General features: G+C 43.7%; 5 protein-coding genes across 5 annotated transcripts; 2 read left to right on the top strand and 3 right to left on the bottom strand.

Moving 5' to 3' along the window:
• Window positions 1-2091: 2091 nt before the first annotated feature.
• On the bottom strand, window positions 2092-4146 carry AOL_s00054g328 (uncharacterized protein; the record flags this gene model as incomplete). The annotated part of the gene is made up of 4 exons (XM_011121644.1): window positions 2092-2576; window positions 2631-3460; window positions 3531-3676; window positions 3748-4146. 4 exons carry the CDS (start codon window positions 4144-4146, stop codon window positions 2092-2094), a joined length of 1860 nt encoding a protein of 619 aa, XP_011119946.1.
• Window positions 4147-6961: 2815 nt separating this feature from the next.
• AOL_s00054g327 (uncharacterized protein) lies at window positions 6962-8834 on the top strand (the record flags this gene model as incomplete). Its single annotated transcript, XM_011121643.1, has 6 exons — window positions 6962-7152; window positions 7250-7361; window positions 7438-7498; window positions 7572-7861; window positions 7953-8374; window positions 8486-8834. The coding sequence occupies 6 exons, from the start codon at window positions 6962-6964 to the stop codon at window positions 8832-8834; spliced, it is 1425 nt and encodes a 474-aa protein (XP_011119945.1).
• A 4417-nt stretch (window positions 8835-13251) lies between these two features.
• AOL_s00054g326 (uncharacterized protein) lies at window positions 13252-14914 on the bottom strand (the record flags this gene model as incomplete). Its single annotated transcript, XM_011121642.1, has 3 exons — window positions 13252-14263; window positions 14344-14365; window positions 14467-14914. The coding sequence occupies 3 exons, from the start codon at window positions 14912-14914 to the stop codon at window positions 13252-13254; spliced, it is 1482 nt and encodes a 493-aa protein (XP_011119944.1).
• A 4319-nt stretch (window positions 14915-19233) lies between these two features.
• Window positions 19234-20596, top strand: AOL_s00054g325 (uncharacterized protein; the record flags this gene model as incomplete). The annotated part of the gene is made up of 3 exons (XM_011121641.1): window positions 19234-19530; window positions 20105-20299; window positions 20504-20596. The coding sequence occupies 3 exons, from the start codon at window positions 19234-19236 to the stop codon at window positions 20594-20596; spliced, it is 585 nt and encodes a 194-aa protein (XP_011119943.1).
• Window positions 20597-21670: 1074 nt separating this feature from the next.
• AOL_s00054g324 (uncharacterized protein) lies at window positions 21671-25822 on the bottom strand (the record flags this gene model as incomplete). The annotated part of the gene is made up of 10 exons (XM_011121640.1): window positions 21671-21699; window positions 21960-22314; window positions 22436-22586; window positions 22712-22920; window positions 23037-23759; window positions 23854-24359; window positions 24472-25383; window positions 25451-25478; window positions 25547-25612; window positions 25703-25822. 10 exons carry the CDS (start codon window positions 25820-25822, stop codon window positions 21671-21673), a joined length of 3099 nt encoding a protein of 1032 aa, XP_011119942.1.
• Between the last annotated feature and the right edge of the window lie 706 nt (window positions 25823-26528).

Here is a 26528-nt window from a genome sequence, read left to right as displayed (position 1 = left end):
TACCGACTTCACAAATTCGAGCTAAAACGGATTGACTGTTGGGGGAAAATTCAAGTCATTCTTTTTTTAAAAAATCTTTTCTTTCATTGAATTGGACTGCTATATAGCTCGAACGTAGTTGGGTCAGGCCCTAATTATATATTCAACTATTTCATATTTCAGCTGATTCGAGGCTTAGTACCCTCGTTTATATATTCAAATCTGATAATTCCCCAACCAGGTACATATAGTGTAAGCTGTTGTCCATACCTTTAACGGTAAGTCTAGAAAGCTTTAAAGTAATAATCGAAAATGTCGGCACGAATTCGTCAAAAAAGGGCTGTAAAAAAGCTATTAACTGAATGAATAAGCTCTTATAAACGGATACAGAACATACCACGTGATGAGATTCAACATTTTCCTGTTAGCTTAAGTAGCTATTTAGAGGGTATCTCTATGTCTCTTTAAATACCCAGGGAATCCTAGATCATAGTGCGTCACTATCGAGAGGCCCCTGTCCGCAAATAGATAAGTAAGTACTTCTATACTATAATATTACTTGAGTACCTCGATATAGCCCCTACACAGTGAGTGCATCATTAGTGTTTTCGCTTAGCTTTCCTTAAAAATCAAGTATCGAAATCTTCCCGCATATGCAAGATGTACTAGCTTGGCGATCCCATCAGAATACACATTCTGATAACTTCATAAATTTATACTGAACATACAATAGCGGGGACTTCTAGAATTATTTAAATTTAAGACCTAGTCGATACGTAATAATTCAAGCTACTTGTGCTATTTAACTAGACTTTATGGTGTCCTACTGATTCAACTGGTTGGGCAATATTGTAAAATACATACTACACCATGCGATATACCTACATATAACGCAGTACAGCTGTCGATTTTGATGGCAGAGATTCTAGCACTAATATGATAGATACATATAATTCACCCTCTCTACTCGGGTCATATCAAATTAATATATATAGTATTGCATATTTTGGGGATTGATCTCAGACACTTCTATTTACTGCAAAAAAAGAAAGTATAGTCTTATGGATTCAGCTAATGTTACAACTAAGCTGGCCAAGGTCTGAACGTCCTATTATATACATAAGTACTTTAGAGCTAGGGTACAATATCAACAGTCTATTCTTATAAATCTTACACAGCGTTATATATAACTGGCTTGTTCGATCGAGATTTTATTGCATCGATGTCACTACCGAAATGAACACTCCCACATTACGTTGTAGTCGACAGTAAAGGATATGGTGTAAATCGGGTATATAACATACACTTATAAGTAGCCTTAAAAATCCACTTTAGTATTCAGTATATAGAACAACAGGATCCTAGGAACATCTCTGTTATCAGGACCATTTGGAAAAAAATAAAATTAACATGCTAAAAAGGCAGGTAGAAAACATAATACTCCCTTGATATCTATCAAAGCTCGCACAAGAGGTATACAGATAAGACTTACGCATTCAAAATCGTGGCTTCTACATGCAAAAGCCATTCTCGCGGTTGGCTGATATACCCTCCTAAGGATCCTAGGAAAAAATAAATAAATAAAACCATCTGTATATAATATCCATTGAGAAGTTGAATAGACAATCTAGGTCATACAAAATGCAAATAGGTCAAAATCGCATAATAGCACCACCGGCTGGCTAAAGACATATACATCGAAACCCTATGGCCCGTTTAACCCCCCCTCGTCCTCCTCGGAAATATACTCGTAGGCTTCTGATAATGAAAACGCCTGACATAAAAACTCTCCATGATTAAAAAAAAAAACAATATGACACTTTCAAACTCCGTGAAAACACCAGGGATATCAATCTTCTACCCAAAGAAGTTGTTGTGCAAATGGGAACCGCGGACCGTACCAATTCAAGCCCCTAATACTCCAGCGGGAACCAAAAAAAGGACCAAGAAAAAGGAAGAAGAAAAAGGATCAATCGAGCCCGGTCTCCAACTTATTCCTGCTAGTAAATAAATCATTTCACAAAGTTATGCTCAAACGAAAGAATCCTGACCCAGAGTTTGAAAGGGGAGTGGGGAAAAAAAAAGAAATTCGTAAAGTAGAACGCCTCGCATTCACATAATAGAGCACCCACCAGTCCTCCTTCGCCTCCTCCCGTCAAGGTTATCATCAAAATCTAACATAGCGGCTTCCCGAGCCCTTCGTCTCCGACGACGACTGCTCTGCGTCGTATCTTCATTCGATGTCATATGGTCCGCCCATCGATCCTCCAGCCATTTCGCGCTCGCCATATCTCCTCTGAGTACGAGCTTCAAATGCTGATCGGCGGTTTGTTGCCACCCGTAATAGCACTTCAAGTGGATCACCTCGCGGCATGGCGCCAGGTTTGTGGAGTTCTTATTGGATTTACCGATCTTCAAGTCGGTTGTATGTGTGCTGTTCGCAGACAGCACGGATTGGATTCCAGTCCAGTTTACGTTAACGCAATCGAAGCACACCAAGCGGAGTCCGACCCGTGGCTTTCTTGATGTAGAGTTGCTGCTGACTCGGCTGCGGACTGCGGTTGATGCTTCAGTGAGGAAAGCGTCGGTTATGCGAGCTACGAATTGTTAGCAACTCACATGTTGCGAACTGAATTACTTCAATAACTTACTATTATCAAGCTCGAGATTTCTAAGGGCGGTGCAGCTTTTAATAACCGGGATCATACCCTCATCCGAGATATTTTCGCAAAAAGACAGCTGTAAATGACGCAATGACTTTGCACATTGTGCCTTAGACAACTCTACCAACATATCATTTGTGATATTCGAGCACTCCTCAAGATCTAAATGACTGAGCTTTGGGATAGTGCGAAGTAAGTCGGATACCCCTTCATCTGTAAGTTCCACCACATGGGATAACTCCAGTCCCTCGAGGTTAGGAACGTTGTACGCAAGATGCTTGAGAGCGATGTCTGTGAGTCCCCTGCATTTGCTGAGATTCAGATGCTTCAATCTCCTAGCTGGTGCTGTCGTTCGATCAGTCAATGGGTCAATGTCGGCTTCGATCCCTTCCACTAAAATACGAATAGATTCATCCGTCAAACCGTCACATCCACCAAGTAATAGTCTCTCCAGCGTATTGGTTTTGAAAATCGATTCTAGTGTCGATTCATCATCAATTCCCAAACATTCCGCCGCCCTTAAATCCGTCAAGAATGTACAAGATTCCACAATCCTACGAATGCCTCTAGCATCCATATTAGCACAAAACGAAATATCCAGTGTCGTAAGCTGTCGACATGATTCGGCAATGTGTTTGCAAGTGACGTTGGTAACGGCTTCCAAGCCGGAAACGTTCAAATGGATCAAATGGTTATTGTTGGTAATGAGTCGGTGAACGGTGGGTCTAGAAAGGGAACAGCCTTCAAGGGATGCTGATACAAGATTGTTGCAAGTTGCAGTAATAGCGTAAAACTCGTTTTGCAGTTGAACACATCCTCTGCAGAGAAGTGAGCACTTTCGTCCAACATTTTCTTGGTGGGAATTCAACCTAGATTCTGAATACTAACCTAAGATTGAGATAGCGGATAAAAGAGCCACTCAGGCTGATTAATTTTGTCAATTGGTATGCTGGTATCTTTTTATAGAATGTCCCGGTATCTAAGACACTCCATAACTGACCATCGAAACACAAATGCCCAAGAGCTTTATTAACCTGTTGGTTCGGGTGTATCAGCTTCGGAGTTTGGTTTATATTGCATAGGGTGGAAAGGTGAAGAAACATACCATCGAGCAGCGTATCAATTCCTTCGGTTCCAGATAACCAAGTACCTGTAGGCATATTTCGCCTGGGAGGATCTCCAAAAAGTTCCTCGGGATATTTCTGTGTTGCAGCAGGGGAGCAGTTCTCGGAACAGCTGCCGTGGGAGCATTTGAGCTCATACCATTTCTTATGACGGCATCCTTTTCTGCAATTCGAGCAGCATGCCGTTCGGTATTAGCATGACGAGAGCCTGTCGCCAAAGAAATACAAGAAACGGAGTTTCTAGCGGAGTATTGACCATCGGAACCTAATTCGGTAAGGTGTGGAGATGATGACGCCCTGCCCATACGATTGAGCAACCTTCGTCGGGTTCGCCTTTTGACGACTGGAGCGTCATGAAGCATTGCAGTAGACGTAGACATTGTTCAAAAAGGCTCTAATAAAGGTATTATTTTTTGAGAGAATCGAAGTTGCGGAGATAGTTCAATCCAGCCCCCTTCGAGGGATTCCTTTGTAGTCTGGAGACTAGCGGTAGTTGGAGCTAGCTAGGCGTTGTGGAGCATGAACATGGCCGCGGTGCCGTTTATAACTGTATCCAAAAAAAAGGTTCCGTTCCTGAGAATCCGGAATCGACGGAAGAACAAAAACAGGGAGAAACCGAAGGAAGAAATGAGGGAAGAGGGAATTTTATTATTGAATACTGCGATCAATGGGAAACCATGCAAGTCGGAGAGTGTTTTTTTTCAATGTACTGTTTGGCGGCTGCGGACTATTCCGGGATGTCGCAGATTTGGAAGAGGCAGTTAGCTAATTGTGATGTGATGGTTCAGCGACAAACCGAAGCGGGGCACACGACAGGTCCTGTAACTGCGACGGCTATCGATAGATATCGTCAAAGAACAGAAAATAAAGAGAATAAGAAGAATAAGAAGAAGCTGTTAATGATGATGATGACGATGATAAAGGAGAGGTGGGGGTAAAATAGTAGAAGTAGTAGTAGTAGTAAGACAGGAAGAAGAATAAGAAGAAGAAAAGGGAGGTTCCTGTTCACGCCACTGGCCGGCGACTGCAACCGCAACTGCAAATGCAACTGCAACTGGAACTGCAACTGGCTGGATCCACAGTTGGAAACCCAGCTAGCTCAACCGAATGACCTGCACAGCAGCGCGAGGGGTAAAAGTTGAGGTGCTTTCGACGTCGGTTGAAGTGGCCGGACGCCTTGCTTCGATCAAACCCACGCCCTGGAATGTATTCTGTAAGTATAAAGTAGGTAGTGATTGATGGATTTGGAATGTGGTCGACCCGGGTTAATTCTCTCGGACTATCTTGCCTTCAGCCGACCCGGTTTAATATTCACGTCGACCCAGTTCCGATGCAACAGTGTGCTTCTGGAAGAACGATAGAACAGATACCTAGGTATGTATGTATATTATCCAGACTGCCTGTATCCACATCACATACACAATAAATACGGGATTCGGAGGTGGCGGCGATGGTGGATTCTCTGGATGTTATATAAATAAGTAACATCGACATCGACATCGACAGACAGACAGACAGCAGCGCAGATATGTGCATCATTTGTTTACATATAAACTTCCTCCGGTCTGATCACCGACATTTACATTTCATGTATATGTAGTAGATGCATGCATGCACGCAGATGTCACAAACTTGTAGATTGCGCACTTCCGATAACACAATCGGGAGCTCGCAGCTACTAGCTACTACTTAGTAGCTACGTTAGTTTGGTCTTACGGTTTACGAGGCCGATAAGGTGTATATTCCAGGCAGAATGAATGACTTGGCTGCATGACCCGGTAGAATCTAGAAATGACCACGCGCCCAGCTTGCTCAGCTTGCTCGCGCTTGGCTGGACCGATGTCTCTGGATCTGTCTCTGCTCTCCTTTCGGTTGTCTTATCCCTCCATACCATACCATACCATACCATACCGTATAGTATAGTATATCCCTTTGCTTTCCTTCCTCCCTCCTATGCCGCTTGTCGTATATCGACTTTTTAACCTTCCTCCGGTGCTTAAGTATAAATTCCTATCCCCATAGTCTAGGTCTTCAAAGCTTGTTAAGAATTGTAGAAGTCGAGAGAGTATGTGAGTACTTGGGTGTCTAGTCTTATCGCAACCACCCCACGCGAGGTCCTTGAAAGATCAGACGAAATTTGCTTGTGATCCCCCCTAAACTTAACTTCCTGTTACTCTTATCTAATCCACCCCTCCAACTAGCACCAATAAAAAGGACTATATAATTAAGTACTTATGAAGCACTATATTGATTACTAGCTCGCAGCTGTCATGCAAGGGTGAGCTCTGCAGGAAGCTGTCGCGATGTCGTGCGATCCGGTATTATCTGAGATGCCCCTCATCGGAGCGGGGCAGCCCGATTCATTTAATTCACTCAACGAACCACATATGTACAGTACTTACCGAGACTCCTATGGACACCCGAAGATAAAATTTAAACAGGTCCTTTTGAGTAGCGATAATTAATCAAATTAAAAAATTAATTTGATCTATGAAGAAAATTAGAAAAATAGAAAATTAGAAAATTCTTGCGGCTATCGGGTAGTGTATTGTATAAGTACGGTCCAACCAACATTCAACAACCCTGGTATAGTACTACTGGTTACCACCAGAAAAAACTTCCGTTTTGATAACTATCGGAGGTCAAAAGCTACCAGCACCCTGGCCAGCCTAGTTCTTCAAAAGAACCAGGCCTTACTCGAGCTAGTCGGCCTCTTAAGAAGCACTAATGTATAATGTGTATTGGATTGGATGCAGGTTAGATTAATATAATTAAATGGATGGATCTTTGTGTCACACGAGTCCCAGCCCGGCCGCCTCGCTTGTGATGTCCAACGTCATGTCATGCGCCAAAACACCACATCTGCTGCTGAAGCTTAAAACATCCACCCCTTCCGCTAGCACTGCACTACACTACACTACACTTCACCAACTCTACATTAGAAGACTACTCACATGCGACGTGCATACCTGTTGATCGTAAACTTGTAGAATACTCATTCTCAGATTGCCCAATCACTTCTGTGTCCTGTTCACCAGATGACTGTCAAATTCCCGACATAAATAACCTCCGTATGCTTGCCCTCCCTTTGATGGATCTCGACACACATATGAAAGAGAAAGGAAAAATAAATAAAATAAATGCAATAAGTCTAATACTCGAATCATGAATAGTGTGCGCCCAAGACCTCACAAGATGCCACCTTCTACCCGTCGGCCGGGTGTCCCTCTCGCCGATTCGGAGGAGAGGAACCTGGCCGCTCTCACGAAACGCGTTCTCTGTGCCCACGCGCCTGTCGGGAAGACCATCGAAGAGGTTCTACCTGCTCTTACCAGCTTGCCCAAGGTTGATCTCCAGCTATATGGCTTCATATCTATTATCTTAAGGTACCTATACATACAAGTTTGTACCTAAAGCTACAAAAGCTATGCATATTTTTGGTTCGAATAAGTAGCACGCTAACCATTGCCACTCTCTTCCCAGGGATTTTGTCCAATCGTGGTACCAGAAAATCACACCGGACCACGAGTTTATCGACGAGATTGTTCTTATCATTGCCCATTGTACATTATCATTGGAGCAGCGTATTCGCCAGGTATATATATAAAGCTTCGTGGTAACATCATGCATCCTGCACGCCACGCATGCTGATAGATCCGTCGTTCGTATAGGTGGACCTGGAGACCCTTCTCCTAGAGGAAGCCCCTGTTCTACTGGAAACCCACGTTAAAGGTACGTCCGTCTAGCCGGAATCCCAGGACGGTTGCAGCTGCATAAGTGGGGGGGAAACTAACCGACGCCATAGACTACCGAGTCGCTTTAGAGCGGCAGTCTACCGCACTATTTCCACATGCAACTGTCAATGAAATCTTCCACAGCATGCAGCCACACCCCGCCCTTCTCTCCTCCCCCGAGAGCGAAAGGCTCTACCTCAAGATGCTGGGGTCTGGGGTGCTCACGGCCCTCCTGCCGCCGGCGGACCTGCAGTCGGATTGCGAACGACTTTTGGTTCGAGAGATTCTATCCAATATGGTGCTATGGAATGTCGTTGATAGACTGAGTGAACCATTCATGCTGTTCGAGATGATCACAAAGGTATATATCGCCATTATCTTACGATAGGAAGGGAGGGGAAGAGGGAATTTAAAACTTCTGGCGGGCCGTACATAACTGACCGTCTACGTAGGTGGTCACGGTCCTAACGGCCCCGAACAAAGTCAAACCCAAAACCGTTTCCCACGCCAAAAGCACCGAATTAATGTCACTGCTCCAAACCGAACCCCCAGAGCCAATCAAAAAGGCCGATGATCCGGACCAATCCATTTTTCAGGCCCTCTCTACGGCCGCCCTAACCTACCTCGAACACGCCTACACGTTCATATCCACCACCGCGGTTGTCGCACGACACGCATCTGCATCTCTGATGTCATTGTGGAAAGAACCCCCGCAGGAGCCACCCCGCCGGAGAAAACAAATCTTAAAATTATCGGTGTGGAAAACTTTGGTCACGTTATTTTCACTCGATAGACGACAACCCTGGTTGCTCGGGTCGATACAGTTGGCCGCAAAGCCGCTAACCGAGCAGCCGCCGGGGTCTCTAATCGATAAGTATGACGTTCCCGCCCTCCCGTTGGCACTAACTAGCATAGTCTAAACACAAATGTTTAAACGTATAAACTAATGATATGTTACTTTTTTGACAACAACAAAAAACAACAGTTATCTTTCTCATGTCTTCACTCAATCACTTCTGAATGAAGAAATTCTCATCAAAATCCTTTCTATCGCCCGGAACACCCTGTTCCCAAACGGCTCGCTCGCTCCTCCCCGTACTTATCCAACAGAAGACGAAAAGGTGCTAATTCAGAAGCAAGCCGAGCTGGCAATCTGGAACGCCATCCCGGATGTACTTAAGTCCATGTACTTGCCAGCGAACAAGGACGACCAACTGCGGGAGATCGGAGAGAGTCTGGCCTTCTTGCGGTCTAGGAGCTGTAATAAGCATTTGGTATATCGGCTTTTGGACCTATTGGTCGCGCGGCTAGTACCAGGGATGGTTGAGGGTTAATGCATGAATGTTTCATTATTAGATTTTTCCTCCAAGTCTCTTTTGTCAGTCACAGGATAGTTTAGAGTTTTTTTTCTTCCCTCTTAGCATATTTGAACAGCGTGTTACGGGAGGGGCGTTCCGGTTTTGCATGTTTGTGACTTTTTTTTCCTTTTCTTCTTGATGATTCCTATATGGCTCCCCTTGTTCGGAAGTTTTTCCTTGATTACCTGTCACGATAAACCATAAACCCCAGAATGCATCGTCACTTCACGGATAAATACCATGAATTACAGACTAGGCATCAAAAGAATTCCTATAACTCGAGCTCAAGACAAATCACTACAAATTAAGTACCTAAAACAGACCCCGTGATAGCACTAAATCGCCTAATACCTAGTTGTTACGAAGAAGTATATCCTACAAAAGAAAAGAAAAAATGAAGTATACTAGTACCACACCCTCGTCTCGATAAACAAGCAACCCCCCCCCTAGCTCCCCTCCACCTCATCAGTCCGATCTCGAATCAAAAGTTAACCCGGGTCGTGCAGGTGCCAACACATCAAACGTGTTAAGAAATGCACGTCTAATCACTATCACACTTTAAAAAGTAAAAATCCCTCCCCCATGGCTAACTCTCCACACGCCTTGATCCATTGGCGAAAGGGAGTATTCTGAAAAAAGGACCCACTGAGGCTTCCATGCGACTGCGACCCCATGTTGAATCTCTCTCTCACTTTTTTTGCCTGCTAACAAGTTCCATTTTTTCTTTTTCTTTTTCTTTTTCTTCCTCTTTTTCTGTTTTCTTGAGGTTAGTATTCCACATCATTGTATAACAGGTCCGCCTATTAGTTCCCTTATGGGATCTAAAAGTTTTCCGGGGAACGGGGACGAGAGTGGATTTCATCGAGTTTCATCCGGCATTCTCGTCTTTCCTTTTCCTTTTCATGCAAGCTTATCGTTTTTCTTTTCTTTTCCTTCCTTCTTCTCCCTGTCTTTTCTCTCTTTTGACCGTGGCCGTGGGTACATACATGCTACATACGTGGGTCCTGGCGCTTGAAGGAGGGAGGGAGGAAGGGAGGAAGGGAGGCGAATTCAAGATCACGAGGTATGTACATCTGAGGTTTTATCCAAGATAGCTAGTTAGCTTGCTAGCTAATTAGCTTAAGCTTACTAGCTTTAGCTTAGTTTAGCTTAGCTATAATATAGCTAAAGCTAAGTAAGTAAGTAGCTAGCTAACTAACCAGATCACGAAAGAAAAGGAAAACTCAGGCTTGCCGGTATGTATGGAGTATGGTTTATAGGAAACATGATAGGAAGTGAGAAGTCATCCGATGGCTTGCTTGCTTGCTATGTGGCGACCTGAAAGTAGTAGTACCTCCAGGGCTGTTACATACCTTCGGAGCTCGAGTCGCCGTATATTCTTACATACTCCATTCGTAGTTTAGGTAGTATAGTACTCAGCATGATCCGATCCTCGTAAGATACAGATACAGATACTCAGATACTCAGATACAAAACCCTTGATCACAAAAAAAAAAAACAAAAAAAAAGAAACACGCATCAGAAGCCCTTTCACCCCGGTGGCCGCGCTCTCACACGCGCGCACACACATGTATCTTCTCCCAAGTATGTATGTATCATCCGGTCAAATCCCCCATATCCGGTTATCCATATACCTATACGCATAGTACTAGCGTCACGGAATAACCCAAATATTAAATATTCTATGAAGTGGCGAAATTAATTAATGAAAAACATGGGGAAGATACCCTTCCCCCCTGGTGTATGTACAAGCTGTACCATAGTATACCCCGGTGAATATGTGTGTGTGTGTGTGTATGTATCTATTGCGCGCGAAAGGCCTGCCGCCCAGGGCTGCTGTCAATAAACTCAGATCACATTAATTATATATTATAAGAGAACGTTAATACATGTTCTACTATAGGGATGTATACGTTGTCAAAAAGTGTACACCTCCTCCTCCTCCTGCCCCCCCGGCCCGGCCGAGGATTATATGATACTAGCTAACTATAAGCTAGCTAGCTAGCTAGGCCTTCCAGATAACTAAACCATTTGACATATTGTTATTTATGATATTATCTTTTAATGCGTGTTACGAAAAAAAAAAATATCGACAACTGGTTAATTAAGCTTAAAGGCAAAAATGATTCTCTTCTAGTTGCCTATTATACTATTGCGCATTATCCCTATCAAGTTAATCATAAACAGGCGCTTGCAATATAATAAAAATAATAAAAAAAAGTAAATCCACAAACTGCATACATGTATTGCTAGATCTAAAATATGACAACGGGTAAACCAGGTTATGGCATCAACAGCGCTGCTAGCTAGCACCATCGTCAAGAAAGGAAAAAAAGAACAAGGGCCCTGCATCATGTACCATCTGACAATTCCAGCCCTTCCACCCCCCCCAGCCTTGCTAATTTTTCCGTCTCTCCGTCTCCATTTTAGTGATTAACATCAAAAGGGACCCTGTATTTTGTACAACTACATACCTACTTACCTATCACTCATTAGGGCTTTTTTCCTTTTTTTTCCCTTTCGAAACGGGCCGACTTTTGCGCCCCTAATTATAATTATGTATGTACACGTCTGTACAGCTGTTGTCACCGCTTCGTCTATGTGATGCCATGTAATGCCATGTACTAAACAGCTAAAGTTACCTAGTTAGGGTTTATTTTATACAAGGGGGGGAGGGGGGGATGCTGGTGGCGGTGGGGAACGGTGCTGGCGCGCGCGCGGGTTAAGAGTATTGGTGACATGTGAAATTTTGATGGTTTCATGTATCTTTAGATAGATACTATTCTTATTATTATTGAAAAAAAAAGGGAGTCTGGAACAGGATCGATCCGGATCCCATATCATAAATTTCCGGGGTGAGAGTAAGCTAGTAGGTAAGCTAGGTAGCTAGTAAGGGGGGAGGGGGGTGTGAACTTGACATTCGCGAGAAAATCCGCGAGAAATAGAAAAAAAAATAAAATAAAAAATAGATTCGTCATATATCGATCTGAGCATGAGTGTGTCGGTGACATATCGTGGCCGCTCTTGCGTTTTACTTACATGTCGGTACGAGCGCGGGAGTGATCCTTGAGATACATGGGATATCGATGTAGACGCATACATGTACGATATCGATTCGATATCTCTATCCGTCGTATATCCATACATGTTTACACACACACACACACACACACACATATATACATATGTCGTCTTTTAAATGTCTCAGAAGAGTGCAGCTGCTTGCTCAAGATTACACAAAAAGGGAAATAAAGAGAAAAAAAAGCGGCAAGATAAGGTGTATGCTAGATATCGATACTGAGAAAGGTGGGAGATTTCATTCTTTTTTTTGGGATTGTTTATTACATACACATGGGCAGTATATGCCTTTTTTTCTTTTCTTCTTCTGCTTCTTCTTCTTCTTCTTCTTCTTCCGTCGTTTACTCTCTAATAAAACATATACATTATACACGAGGGAAAAGCAAGGATAGGTCAAGCTGTGTAATGCAAGCCTTTTGATATATGGGAATGCTGGGGGGAAAAAATGACGAAAGGTTGCTGGTGATGATTATTACAATACAAATACAGTCTGGCAAAAAAGATGTAGATAAGAAACAAAGGAAATTAGAAACAAATCAGAGATTAAAGGACGAAAAAAAAAAGCATTAACAAAGACGATACAGACCAATCTATGCAACGAGGAAGGCCGTTAAATAACAACAATCGATATATAGCAAAAATCAAGACGAGGAAAAAACAAGGATGATAACCGACAGATTTTTTGCGATAAATCTGAACTTCGAGATGACGCCAGGAAAATGACTTTGGGGGCAAAGAAAAGAAAAACAAACAAACAAACAGAGAAAAGAGATACCGAAGGGGAGTTGGAAGGAGGTTTAATTATAAGGGATAGGAAAAGAAGATAGGAAAGATAAAGAAACCCCAGATGTTGTTTTTTTGGTGTTCGGCCGTACATGAAAATGCTGTATATAGGAAAACTCCAACCATCCGCTCATCGCTAACGCCATGATGCCACCTTCTAAGAAAAGAGAGGGAAAAAAAAAAAGGAATACAATAGGATATATGGGAATAGTGTATGAGAAAAGGAAAAGGACTAAAAATAGGCGAGAAAATAAGAATGGCAATCTGGAACAAACCAAGTGCGACCAAAGGTGTAACACTTGAACAATAAAAAGAAGATAACAACTAAAAGATCCAGATCGAGTTAACGTTCGGAATTAGTTTTGTTGGTTTTTGAGATTAAAAGGTTGTATAATTTCGGTTGGATAGGAAGGAAAGGGGAGTGACGAATAGAAACCCGAGAATCGCACAGCTGTACCGCTGGCAGAGAGGGAAAAATGCAAATGGGATTCGTAAACGTCGTTAGAGAAATGCGTGCGTGGGTTATACATTTTTAGTTGCATGAGGCAGCAGCCGTTGGCTCTCGGAGCATGCTGGAGCTGGTTGAATTGAACGAATCGGTTTGCATTGGTGCGTCTGAGCTATTACCAATCCGGTCCATGAGCTTTTCGACGGTCACGAAATCGTTGGGTTCAGCTGTTGGATTTTGTTTGAGGAAGGTCATGACCACCTCTAGCGCTCTGGTAGCTTCTTCCTGTGAGGGCACGGTTAGACTTCTAGATCGGGCTATCTGGTACGCGGCTGCTGCCATATGGCCGGGAGGTGGAAGTGGACCGCTGTGTTCGTGGAGAGCATCTGCCGTTTCTTCTGGGATTGTTGTGTTTGCTAGATTAGTGGGCATGAGATGGATTGGGTGGTGCATTTGCTTTGGTGAGAGGGACTCTGAGGCTGATGGTGGTGGCGATATATACACATTCTCTAATACTCCTGTCGGTATTGTGTGGGATCGGGGTCGGCTTTGCTGTTGGATGGGTGGAAGCTGTCCGGATGAAAACAGCATTGGATCTGTCGGTGGAAAGAATGGTGAGATTGGTGTCGTTAGGCCAGGGGAAATTACAACAGGAGTGTCGAATCCAGAAGCCATACTCGCGTGTCTATACTCCCCCTCTCGGGCATGAGATTCCTGCGAAGAGTTCAAGCTCCCCTCCCTCGAGAACGAACTATGTCTCGAATGAAGTGGGGTAGTGAGCTGTGACCTGATCCTATCCATATCTTGGACAATATCACCATCCGAGTAGGTGGCGAGATCGTTCTTGAGCTTGAACTTGTCCAAATTCAATTTGAATTGGCTGTCCGTAACGCCGCAGCTCTGGGCAAAGAAGTTGGCCTTTTCTCGAATCATTTCATCGGTTAGAATTCGGCCTTTCTTCTTTTCGTTCTTGGCCCAATTCGATAACGCTCTGTCGAAATCAGGGCACTTTCCCTTTGGTCTTTTGATCGCCTGCTTTGGCCCGTCATCGGGATACAGATACTTTTCTCTTTGACGTAAAACTTTTGAAACGGTACTAGATAGCTACGTTTTAGTTCAAGCTCATTTCTAGTAAAAAAATTTTACTGTGTACTAAGTAATTAATGAGATTCTCACCTTCTTTCAACACCAAACATAGCTAGATGTTTAAGACCCACCCGTTAGCTTCCGTGATGACCATGAAAAGGAGAAAGAAAGAAAAAGGTGTCTAAGACAGGGGAAAGTGAATAAGTTGCTTACCTCCAATCTCGGTTTGCTTTACATGTGGGTGCTGTTCATGATACAGACACATTCTCCTTCGGTCAGCATCTGTCAAGGTTCTTCGAGAGCTACCAGTCCCTGTCGAGGAGGTCCTCCTATGCGGTATCGGTGCCGTCGATGTGGCAGAAGGAATTGTAACAGCAGGAATAGGCTCCATGGCTTGTGGCGCCGAAGCAGCTACAGGCCACTGCTGAAAGGAAGAGTAAAAGCTGTGAGAACCCGGGCCTCCGGCTGGAAGCCTAAACGGCACCGGCTGGTCGTGAGGCATCTGATGGCTGGGATCAACGAAGCCGTACATTCCATATTCGTTTGCTGGAGCTGCGGTTTGACTGCAGTCAGCCTGCCCTAGTCCGACCCATTGCCCGCCCATAGCTGCTGTATATTCACCTTCACCACCTGCTGTCTGTTGATCATTGCGCTCTTCCATAATGATGAATCTGCTTTCTTTTGCTTTGCCTTGGTTCGTTCTTTTGTTTTTTTTCTCTTTCTTTCCCCTGCGTGGTATTTCGTGCAAGTGGATGAGGATGATGAGGATGATATGAATATGTGATTTTTAAAATAATATAATATGAACGACCGTTTCAAAGATGTAATTCCAAACGATAGCTTAAACGTGACAATATGTATGTATGTAATGTAATGTAATGTAGCTGAACGCGTGGGCTAAGTTTCAGACAAGTCTTCTTTGCGAATGTTAGGTGTCTTGCGGGAAGGTATAGTTTTAGTTGAAGGTGGTGGGAAAGGGAGAGAAAGTTGGGGAGAGAACGAAAGTCTGGAATTTTCTCAAAGGAAAGATAAAATAAAATACTAAAAAAAGTAAAATAAAAATGAGAAGACAAGAACGACGTTCAAAGGATGAGGAACAACGGATAACAAGGAAGAAAATTGGACCAAAGAGATTTACAAAAAAGAAGATCGGACCAAAGAAGTAAACGAATGCAAAGAAGTTGGGGGGGTCCTTTAGCTTGAAAGCCTCGCAACAAGGGAGCCATTCCCAAACCCTTCATATTAGGCTTGGTCCCAAATCCCAGAGCATATCAAAAAGGTCCAGAGCTTTAACAGCTTTTTGTCTGGATGCTCAGTTCTCACTTTAACGTGTTCGGTAACGGATAGCTTGCAGGGATTGGGGGGGTTGATGGTGGAAAGGACCGTTCCCCTTTCCATACCGCACCGTGTCATCCCTTGGACAAAGCAGCCCGGAATACGTCTATCCCAAAGCTGTTATTTCTCAGCCGGATGGATCGAGTTGATAATCTTGAATCAAGCACGTATGTATTGTAAGTACATGCTGATGTACTGTACGTGTGCGCGCGTATGTACTTGTTGAGAAGTACGTATTTGCCATGTACTCCCGTACATAGCAGAGGTATCAACAGCTTACAGCAGATGTATCCCGTATATCAAGGTAAGGCAGGCAGTTCTGCGACCCGAGAAACCTCGATTCCATCTGTGCAACCGCGAGATCGCGTCGAACCGAGGGTAGAGGCGAGGTACCTTTTGGCTAAACAGCTCTCTGGGACCATCTCGACCGACTCACCGGCGCGGTGAAACTTTTTTTTTCTTTATTTCTTTCTTTTCCCTATCTGAATCATCAATTTCATTTTCCTCTCATTCTCGTCTCTTTTTCCTGTGGAAAAAACAAAAAGCGAATAGGCACAGGCACTCACAGCCTTGGGGAGAGTTGGGTAACCCAACTAAGGACCGTGGCCATACCGTCTGAACCACCCCAGTTCGGTGAAGAACAGGGATACAGTTCCGCGTCCAAATTTTGACCAGCTCCCCTGGCGATTTTTTTTATTTTTTTTTTATTTGGGGGAAACAGTTGGCTATTCATACTTTAGGACGTACCTACGTATCGTATTCCGTTGATGTGCTGGTAATTGTACATACCTGGACGTATGTATGTACTTTGTACTGTGTATGTAGCTTGTAGGCGTTATGTCCAGGTTCTTTTTTTTTTTTTTTTTTTTTTTTTTTTTCCAAACTGATCTGGACTGGACATATGTATGCTTTGTGCCGCTGCTGCGATCGAATCGATCAAAGAACGGAGAACTCCAACCGTCGTCACATTTTCTTTTCCTTCTTCCTTTCTTTCCTTCTTTCTTTCTTTTTTATTCTTCTAATCTGATACGTACGGCATAACACTAAACGCTTCCGTTATGAATGCCATTGTCGTCGGCGGCTTGCCCTCACACACACGCCCTCGGACACAGACACACACACACACACACACACACACAATCATAGTGGGGTCATCCTATCCTTCAGCTTGGGTCATCTAATTTTCGGTGAGGGAGAGGTTGTATCACCTCCACCCCAAATTTCTGGATACCGGCTGCCTTCCCGATACCCTGACGGTGGTGCCCTTTAAGATTACTCGGAGATCAGACCCAAATTTCCTTTCTACTGGGTTCATTGGGGCGCAAGCAAAAAAAAAACGAAGAAGAAGGTTCTCCACTGGGGTAAAGAGGGAGAGCCCCCAAGGCTTTCTTCTGGGTCAAAACCATGGTGATTATGATGATGATATCAGTTTATTTCAACAAGCGGATACGATTTGACGGTCGAGATGTATTAGTGGTTGGTGGTGGTGGTGGTGGTGGTGGTTCAAACAATTAACCCCCATCCATCCACCCATCCATCCATGATAGTACATAGTCACGAAAATAAGACCTCACCAGATCATTGCCCGTTTAGATCGCGGTTTGAGAAAGATTATGATCGCGATATGCAACCGGGAAACGGGTTAGTTCCCTTCCATGCAGTTCAAAGCGGTCCAAATCGGCTGGCCCTGCTGGCATGCTGTCTCCGCTGGTGGTAGCGAGAGAACAGTGCAGTGCAGCAGACTACCAGCCGAGCATCGGGACCATATCTAAGCATCAGAAGGAAGGAAGGAAAAGCAATCGAAAGAAGAAAAAGCCCGGCAGCTAAATTAGCACGGGGTACCTTTTCTCAGAAAATAAACCATGGCAATTGAAGGTTCGTCGGAAATTTGATAATCCAATGAGAACCGATCGATTGGGTGAGCCCAGTTCTTAATGCGAAGTCCCTATCGGCAATCTAGCGTTGGCGAACCTTGCACCAGACTCCGAACCTTGGAATTTTTTATCCCGGTTCCCTTTTGGGCAGTTTTCTGGGATGCGAGATGCTGAACAATGCATGGAGGGAAAGGATTTGGTGGGTGGAACAAGCCATCTGCCAGCTGCCGTCTGGGAACCAACGACATGCAAACATGCGAATCGAAACCTGAGAAATAAAATTTAAAATTTAAAATAACTAAAATCCCCAAAAAAATAACCGGCCCGGAAAAAGTTGGGGCCCGTTTCTTTTGCATTTCTTGGGGAAAGGGCAAGATTAAGAAAACCCAGCTGTGTGGGAGAGATAATATAAAACACGACCTTTTCGATATCCCGTGGCAGTGGTATCGGTTTTTCTCGCCCCTCCTTAGTGGCTTCCCTCTCACGTCTCAAACCCATCCCCCGAAAATAAATAAAAAATAAAAATAAAAATCTAATATCGAGGCCAATCGAGGGGAAGAGAGCCGAACCAGTTGGTTGGCGTTCCACAACATTCAGTTCAATCGACTAGGTATTATGTCAGTAGTTACATGATAGGTAAGTATTCCAGCAGAAGCTTTTTTTGAGGAGAAACTTGGTCCCTGCTCAACCTGCCTCCTCAATTTCATTCGACAGGGCCACTATTTTTAGTCCAATCAACTCGATGTAATTATTTAGGACCCTTCGATTTCGCCCTTCTCGAGCTCACCTGACTCGTGAGAGGACGCGAGAAGGTGGGATGAAAGCGAAACAGCCCACCTAACCCCAATTTCTCCTGATACCTTGGAGCTCGTCTGGGCAGAAGTCAAATTTAACACACGGACGAAACCCTCCCACGCACACAAACGCACATACATACGTATTTGGTATACCTGACTTACACATACAGTTTTGGTTGACAATCCCAATTGCCTTTTTGGTTTTTTGGTTTTCGGATTTTTTGTCTAAAAGGTCCAAAAAAGTCTCTTTGGGGGTCCAGTTCCAAGTCAATTGGCAAACCCTTCGAGGGGGGTGAAAAACCCCGAACAGAGGACAGAAACTGTTCGTCGGCAACATCTCGTTGCAAGAAGACCCCGATAATGACCCGACCAAGGCCCTCTCTTCTCAACCGTCTCAAACGGTCTCTGACAGCGAATTCATTCTTTTAAAAAGAGCCTCCTTTAGACGAGAAGGCTCCGAGTAAGCTCCTTTTAGTAGCAAATCCAATGCAAACTGCGTCACTTGACATATTAAATGTGAACAAAAAATAAAGTGATCCGTCGCGGTTTGACCGGTTTACGTGTGTGTGTCTGTCCTTCCTTAGAAAAACAATAATGATCGCGGAGTCTTCGGATTGTTTTCGCTGAAACTTCGTTGGAGAGATAATTATGTGTCCGACGATGATAGATAATGGAAGGAGAAGAGCCCTCCCTTTGATTTTGAGGCCGTTCTTTCTTCTTTCCTTTCTTCCATTCGAGAATCATCTTATCTATCCGCCATAATCAATCCTCTTTCTTACTTTTTTTACCATCTCGATCGATCGATCTAATCAATAGGACTAAGAGATCAGTGTTTATATAATCGTGATCACGCAATATCTGTCAAAAAGTACCAAACAGACAAAAAAAAAGAACCTCACAAAAAGTCCCACTTAGCTTGAGAGATAGAACACCTGTCGAAAGAAAATTAAAAAAAAAAAGAGGTGATAGAAGAAATGGCTCCAATCGCCCTCCAATCCCCTCAGGCAGTGGCCGAGTTCCAATCACATCAGCATCAAGACCTAAGCCTCGTCCAACGGCGTTCGAATTTCGAGATCCTGATATCCTCAATCCGGGACACTCTTGGCACAAACCCAGAGCTTAAGTTCGACGACGTAGATGTCGATAAACTGGAGATGCTCCTGAGAGCCTACCAATCCTCAAGATCGGAATGGGAACGCTTCTCGTTTATTGATTTTAGTCGGAACTACACTCGGAATCTGGTAGACAACTTGCATGGAAATGCCAACCTGGTATGTGTTATAATTATAACTTTCTCCTTCTTCTCCTTCTCCTCCTCCTCTTTCTCCTCCTTCTCCTTCTCCTTCTCCTTCTTCAGCTTTAGCCTTTCCCTTAGTGAAGTTCTTTTGTTTTTGTTTTTTGTGTGTGTTCGAAGTTCGATCGATGCCTGAAAAAGGGATTTGCCCAATTGGATAAGTCTGGAGAAATGTGTTGCGGATGAGGTTGACAGTTGACGTTCCAGACCTCAGTCTGCAACACAATTTCGACCACACAGTCCACTCGACCTCCACTCAAAACGAAAAAAGGGCTGCATATGCCCAGCCGCATTCCATTCATCGTGCATAAGTAAAGTATATATAACGAAAACTACATCCATCAGCATTAATTAGCCGCAATATGCGCAATATCTACCAAAGTAGCCTATACATACCTCAAGTACACCGGAGGTATAAAAGGGAAAAAAAAGGCTGTTCGTTTTTCTTATTGTATTTTTTTATTCTTATCCTTTAAAGAAAGGAGACACGAAAAAAAAAAAAGTTAGTAACTAAAGTAAACTAACAACCTTTTTTGGTCCGAATCGGATAGATATTGATGACATGGACACCCAACAAGGCCTCCTTGATTCACGATCATACCAGCGCTCACTGCGTCATGAGAATCCTACAAGGCCATATCATCGAAACTCGTTACGAGTGGCCTACCCCAGGGGTCGAAGAACCACTAAAGGTTAAACAAGTGAGGCATTACTACGCTGGCGATGTTGCCTACATGAGTGATGATGTAAGTTCTTTTTTCACACATTCCATCTATACCTCTCTTTCCTTCTTCCTCTCCCTCTCCCTCCTTCTATCACAAAATACATCCATTGATCACAAAAATCACAAAATATATCCATTGAAAGTCAAAAATAAAATATGAGAAAGAGAGAAAGAAAGAAAGAAAGAAAGAAAGAAAGAAAATACTAATTACTCCCTTCAACCACAGCTCGGAATCCACAAAGTCGAGAACGGTGACCCAGACTCAGTTGCCGTTAGCCTCCATCTCTACACCCCTCCTTACATCGAAAAAAGTGAGTAAAACCAAATAAATAATTACATACCTCAACGGTCCCCCCCTCCTTCCCACCCATCCACCCGGGAACAAAAGTCCCGAAAAGGTGTTCCTTGCATGGAAAAGCCTACAAACACCGGGAAATCCGGTCCAATCCTTTCTTCCCTTCTTTCCTTTCTTCCTTTTCTATCAATCTGTCTCAATTTAGTCTTTTTTAACAGAATAGAATAACTAACCAATCGATCTTTTTTTTAAAAAAAAAACAGAGGGCTGCAACACCTTCAATGCAAAGACAGGAAAGTCCTGTCATATCAAGTTATCGGAATACTACAGCAGAGAAGGGGAAAGGATCTCCAAACCTTCCAGCCATTAAAGATATCGATATGCATACGAAACGAGGCTGTTTAAAAAAAAAAACCGGCTTTTAAACGCCCTTCCCTTTTTTTTTCCCCCTTCCCCTTCGCCTATCAGATTTTGTATTTTTTTGAAATTCTGGTTGGCTGCTGAGCTTTCTCATTGTTTTTTCAATACCCTGCCTTTTTTTTCTAGTTCTCACAGTACTTTTAGCGTTTAGAGAAAGCTTGTATTTGCCTTTCTTGTCCTTGTTCTTTTTATTTTATTTAAGGTACTGGCCTAGCCTTGAGAAAGTACCTACCTTTCTTCTGCATCTTGCATTTTACGAAGTTTATGAGAGAATTCAAATGTTTTTTTTTTTTTAATTCGCCACCTCATCGATCAGATCAGATCTAACCACCCGCTTCATGTCACCCAATAACATCTTCACAATTAAAGCAATATAAAGTTAACCCAAAAGAAAGATTAAAACTAAACCTACCCCAGCATCTACCAAAAAAAGACCCCCTACCGTAAATAATTTAGGAAATCTCCTTCGGCATCATAAAAGAAAGTAATACAAAAAAAAAGTGATAGGTATAATTACAACAAAAACACATCCCAAGATTTGTCAAAAGAATCAAACCGACCAATCATTCGCTATCAGTGACAATACATATGCAAGTATAAAATAATATGATAGATAGATAGATATATCTAGGCTCCCCTTATGTATTATATGTTAAAAAAAAAACAACAACCATGTATCTATTTACTTCGGAAAACTCCACAAAGACCTATATCGAAAAAAAAGAAAAGAGTAAGAATGTCAGCCAACAATCCCTATTCTCCCGGAAAACCCCATCTGCAAGCTCGCCCCCCTCCTTCAGAGAAAAAACTATGCCCAAACACAGTAGAGATCGGACGGAGCATCTCGAAGCGATTCGAACCACCAACGAAGAGGGAGGGGGGGAAAAATAAAGGATAAAGGATATAAGAAATAATAGGGAAGAGAAGAAGAAAAAGAAAGAAAAGAAAAAAAGGGTAAAAAACTCACATTCACATTCCGGCACCGGACAAAGCGTATGCTTTGAAAACCATTCCTTCGCATGTCCAGCATGACTCCCATGATTACAGATCAAGCAAAAATTAAACCACTTGTCATACATCTCATCTACCTTCTCGCCGCCGCCGCCACTACCGCCCTTACCAGCCCCGCGGATCACCCGCGTATTCGGGGTCCCAAGGTATAACAGACAAATCGCACACCTGGGCAACGGTTTCCTACAATTCGGGCAGACAATCGCCTTCGACTGCGGGAAGTTGGCTTGAGTAGATTGACTAACGGGGATTGTAACCTGTTGGCCATCCTTGAAGCGTGTCGTTGGGATTTCAAAACGATGTGCCACTTTCTAAAAGATGGGTTTCCCGGGAGGGACCTTGGATGTTAGATAGCTCTCTCTATACATGCATGTGAGGTTTCAAGGAGGAGGGGGAATGGAGTTTTGTATCATGCCGGGGTTGAAATCGTACCCTATCACAAAAGTTACATCTCACGTATATTTGCCGCGGAAGCGGTTCGATCAGGGAAGTTCCTTTCTTGCTAGTCGATATTTCTCGCCGCTTGATATCAAAGTTGGCCCGTATCTGCCAGAACTTCCATCGATCCAACAGTTCACGATAACTGTTTCAAGTCAGAAAAGAAGAAATTAAAATAAATAAAAGTTTAGGGAGATCTCCAGCTCCAGCAAGGCTTAGAACAGAGGAGTGAGGGGCCGAAACGGAAGAGAGAAAGATAACATAACATACCTATCCACCCACAAATCAACCCTGTGATCTGTAAAATACTTTGGCACAGCAAACGATGCCACTAATGCCGCCGTCTGCACATCTCCCGTTTTGTTCACATAAACCTGCAACAGATCGATGGCTTTCTCCGTAACTCCTGTGAGCAGTATTCCCTCAGGTTCTCCGTCCCGTATCACCATGGCCGTAAAATCATCGATGTACGTGCTTAACTAATGTATGCTCAATGCATTTTTGTTTCGCACTATCCGTTAGCCGCCCGCCCGCCACTCATACATTACGTCTCTTATGCCTAAGCTAACCCCGAGTTGTACGTAAAGTTACATACCTCATCGTCCTCCAAGAACCGTAACGCAATCCCCAGCCTCTCTCTGATCGGTAACCCTGTCGATCCGTCCAAAACATCCTGCCAATCGCCATTACTGACATACGCAAAAATCGCCCTACTATACGGATCATCCATATGTGTGGCCATCTCCCTGCATAGATCCTTCCAGGTAGTATTTTCCGCGATCCCATTTTTTTCTACCGACATCCTATGGGAATTGTACCCTGCCACGGCCGTAGACATAAGTTTCATCTCCGTTTTACCCATCGAAAGGGCTTTTATGCATCTTTCAATGTTGCCGTGGAATAAAGCCCACCCGGCCGCTTTTTCGAACTGTTGTTTCTTTTCGAATTTTTCCAATGCCTCTTCGAGATCTTTGTCACTGTTGAAGTCCCATCCACACATCGCTAGTCCCAATATTCTTTGTTCCGGGTACTTCGTCTCTCCGGCGAATTTGAAGCGTCCCTTTCGTCCATTGCAGTCATTGATCTTTTTCAAAGCTGCAGAAAATGATTTTTCGTCTAGTTTTGCACCAGGGTCGAGGCGGGATGCGGGGAGGTTAGGACGCCAGATCCCCAAAACCCCGAGGTACGACAAGTCGAGACCACCAGAGTACATCCCGTCTCCCTCTGTGCACTCCATCGCACCATCTAACCATCTCCACATTTCCGCCAGTTCATTCTCTTTCTTCGCCTTAGTGACTAGCTTTTCGTTTTTTGCGCACTACCTAGGATATTAGCCATCGTGAAGTTTCTCTCGAGACCAGATCTAGATGTATATATAGATAAAAAAAATAAAAATAAAAAAAAAGACTTACATCAAATTGATACCCCCACTCCGCCCTCCTCCTCATCGTAACCGAAATATCAATCCTCAAAGTATCCCTCGGATCAAACATATAATCCTCCGGATTAACCACACTGTCCCTCCTCACATTCACCTCCCCTCTTCCCCCAACACCATTCCCATTAGCCGTCAACGGATGTTCAGGTGTACTACTCGAATCCGATTCATCATCATCCTCATCTTCATCGTTATACCCCGTATGATCATCCCCCATCATCAACGTATGATTCGGTTCCGCAACATGAATACGCTTTGTAGATGGTGCGTTTAGAACTGTTGCATTTTCGTTATCGGTCATTACGAAGTTATTACGTGCGCCGAAGGCCGTGGAGATGGGATTTGTGGGGACGGTAAATGCTGTTATGCCCCCATTACGGGCGAGGGAGATTACTCGAAGATCTGGGTCCGAACTACCATCCGAGATCCAATCGAATGAAGTCATGGTGTTTTCGTATCTTAAGGGTCGTTTAAACGGTGCTTTTTTTGTCAATCCAATCATGGATTCCGTTAGTTCAAACCAATCCCACACATATACATATATATAAAGATAAAAGTAAGAAGCAAGAAAGAAAAAAAAAGGGGAACTTACTCTCCGAAACCTTCGTCACAAACAAACTCTCCCTATTCAACCTATCCGCCTCCAACTTCGACGGATCCTTAAACCTAGCAACAGCAGCCACCCCTCCAATCCCCTCCGTAGACACAGGAGTAGCAACCTGCGTCCCCATCTGATAAAGATTCAAAACCCCATTCGTCCCCAACACCCCAAAACTCGCCGAATTCTCCCTAGCATACCTCAAACTATGTATCGTAAGCACCGAATGCGATCTCCCTCCCATCCCATGATAATCGTCGAATATCTTCGGAAAACTCAACGCGGGGTCTTGAATTCCTCTACCCGCAAACCTTCGATCCCAAATAGCCATGTACCCATCCTCCGAGCAAGACGAGAAGTAATTTTGATGCCTATCGATCGTGATACCGTGTACCAACCTCGTTGGGAAATTTAGTGCCGGAGAACCCGTGTTATCTCTTATATCAAATGCTCTCAAAAACCTCTGTCCCACACCGGCAACGAGTACATGCGGTTGATCTGTAAAAAACTGAATAGCAGAAATCATCTCACTAGGCGCCAACTGTTTCTGCGGTTGTCGTATCGCCGCCGCATTTGTCGTCGTCGAAACCCCTCGTAAAGAACTAGGCGTACTGGGCATAACCGACGAAGAAGGGGTAGTAGTAGTAGTAGTAGCAGTTGCAGTAGTAGTAGTAGTAGTAGACTGCCCCCCCGAATGCCATTGGGAATTCACGTCCCAGATATTCAAACAAAAGTCATTCCGTACTTTATCCAATCCGATAGCGAGGAATCCCGCGCGAGAGAAGGCGACGGAGTTACAACCACGCTGGTGTTTTACGGGCAAGGAAATGGAGTTTTCGGCGTTTTCGGAGCTTTTCATGCGGAGGATTAGAGCTTCTCCACCGGATTTGCCAACGGCGACGAGGTCTTTGTTATATATATTGCATTAGCCGTAGGTATTGAAATATATAGAGTCTGTGTATGGAGAGCATACCGGGTCCCAGAGGCGACCAATCGAAACACTACCCCCCTCATAGTTAGCTTCATCCATGCTATACAGACCACCTATGAAAAGAGGGGAAATAGATACCTTAATATGCGGAATCTTCTCCTTCTTAAACACCAATTCACTACGAATCGACTCCGGCTTCTTGTTCTACACCGCCGTTCATACAAAAACCCCATTAGCCTATCACCCAAAACCGCTGGGAATTTTTATTTTAAGAAAGGGAAGAAAGAGACCTACATTAAAATCCTTCACATTATACAAACTAACATGCGTCTCCTTCGCACTAATCGTCATAAACTGCTGCGCTCCAGTATCCGAATGTGGAGACCACCGTATAAAATCCGACACCGTATTCATCGTGTCCTAGAAAACCCCCTTCCCAGCTCGTATGATGTTTTTGGATAGAAAATGTATGATGTTCTTTTTTTTTCAAAAGAAGTAAGCTGTCCAGGCGACGGAAGCGATGAGGAGTGGGGTGGGGTGGTGGCGGGTTTCGAGTAACAGCAGCTGGTGATCAGAGGTGGTGGTGGTAGTTTGAGGTTACTTTTTTCAATCAGGAGCCAAAGGCATGATTGATAAAAAGCTGGAGGTTATAGAAATGGAGCCATTTAATCCGACGAATGCGTAGTGAAGTTTCTAACAAATCATTTATATCCCGTAACAAGAACTAGAAATCCAGCGCGTCGGTTGCAGCGCCGAGGACAAAAACAGGTCTGAGCCTTTCAAGCAAGCTATCTAGGTAGCTAGCTGCTAATCCAATGAGATGCATTAGTACTTAAACCCACAAATTGAAAATTCCCGATTAAAAACAGCTATCAAACGATACCAAGCATATACATACCTCCTATCTTCTACAAGAACTCAATGGACCCGAACTAACTAACCTTCCCAGACCGGTTCTGTTGAACACACGCACACACGCACGATAGTTGTTGAAAAAGAGATTAGGAATAGGTTGAGGATCGATTTAGTTAGCTAAGACGATTCGAACCAGTCCCGCTAAACTTTAGTTTTCCAAGTTTTATCTAAGCTAATTTACCCTGTGCTGGTTCGTTTAAATCAA

Source organism: Orbilia oligospora (genome assembly GCF_000225545.1).
Source record: "Orbilia oligospora ATCC 24927 unplaced genomic scaffold scaffold00054, whole genome shotgun sequence".
Classification (NCBI taxonomy): domain Eukaryota; kingdom Fungi; phylum Ascomycota; class Orbiliomycetes; order Orbiliales; family Orbiliaceae; genus Orbilia; species Orbilia oligospora.
Note: the sequence above shows the minus strand (reverse complement) of the source record. Positions and strands in the feature narration are given on the sequence as shown.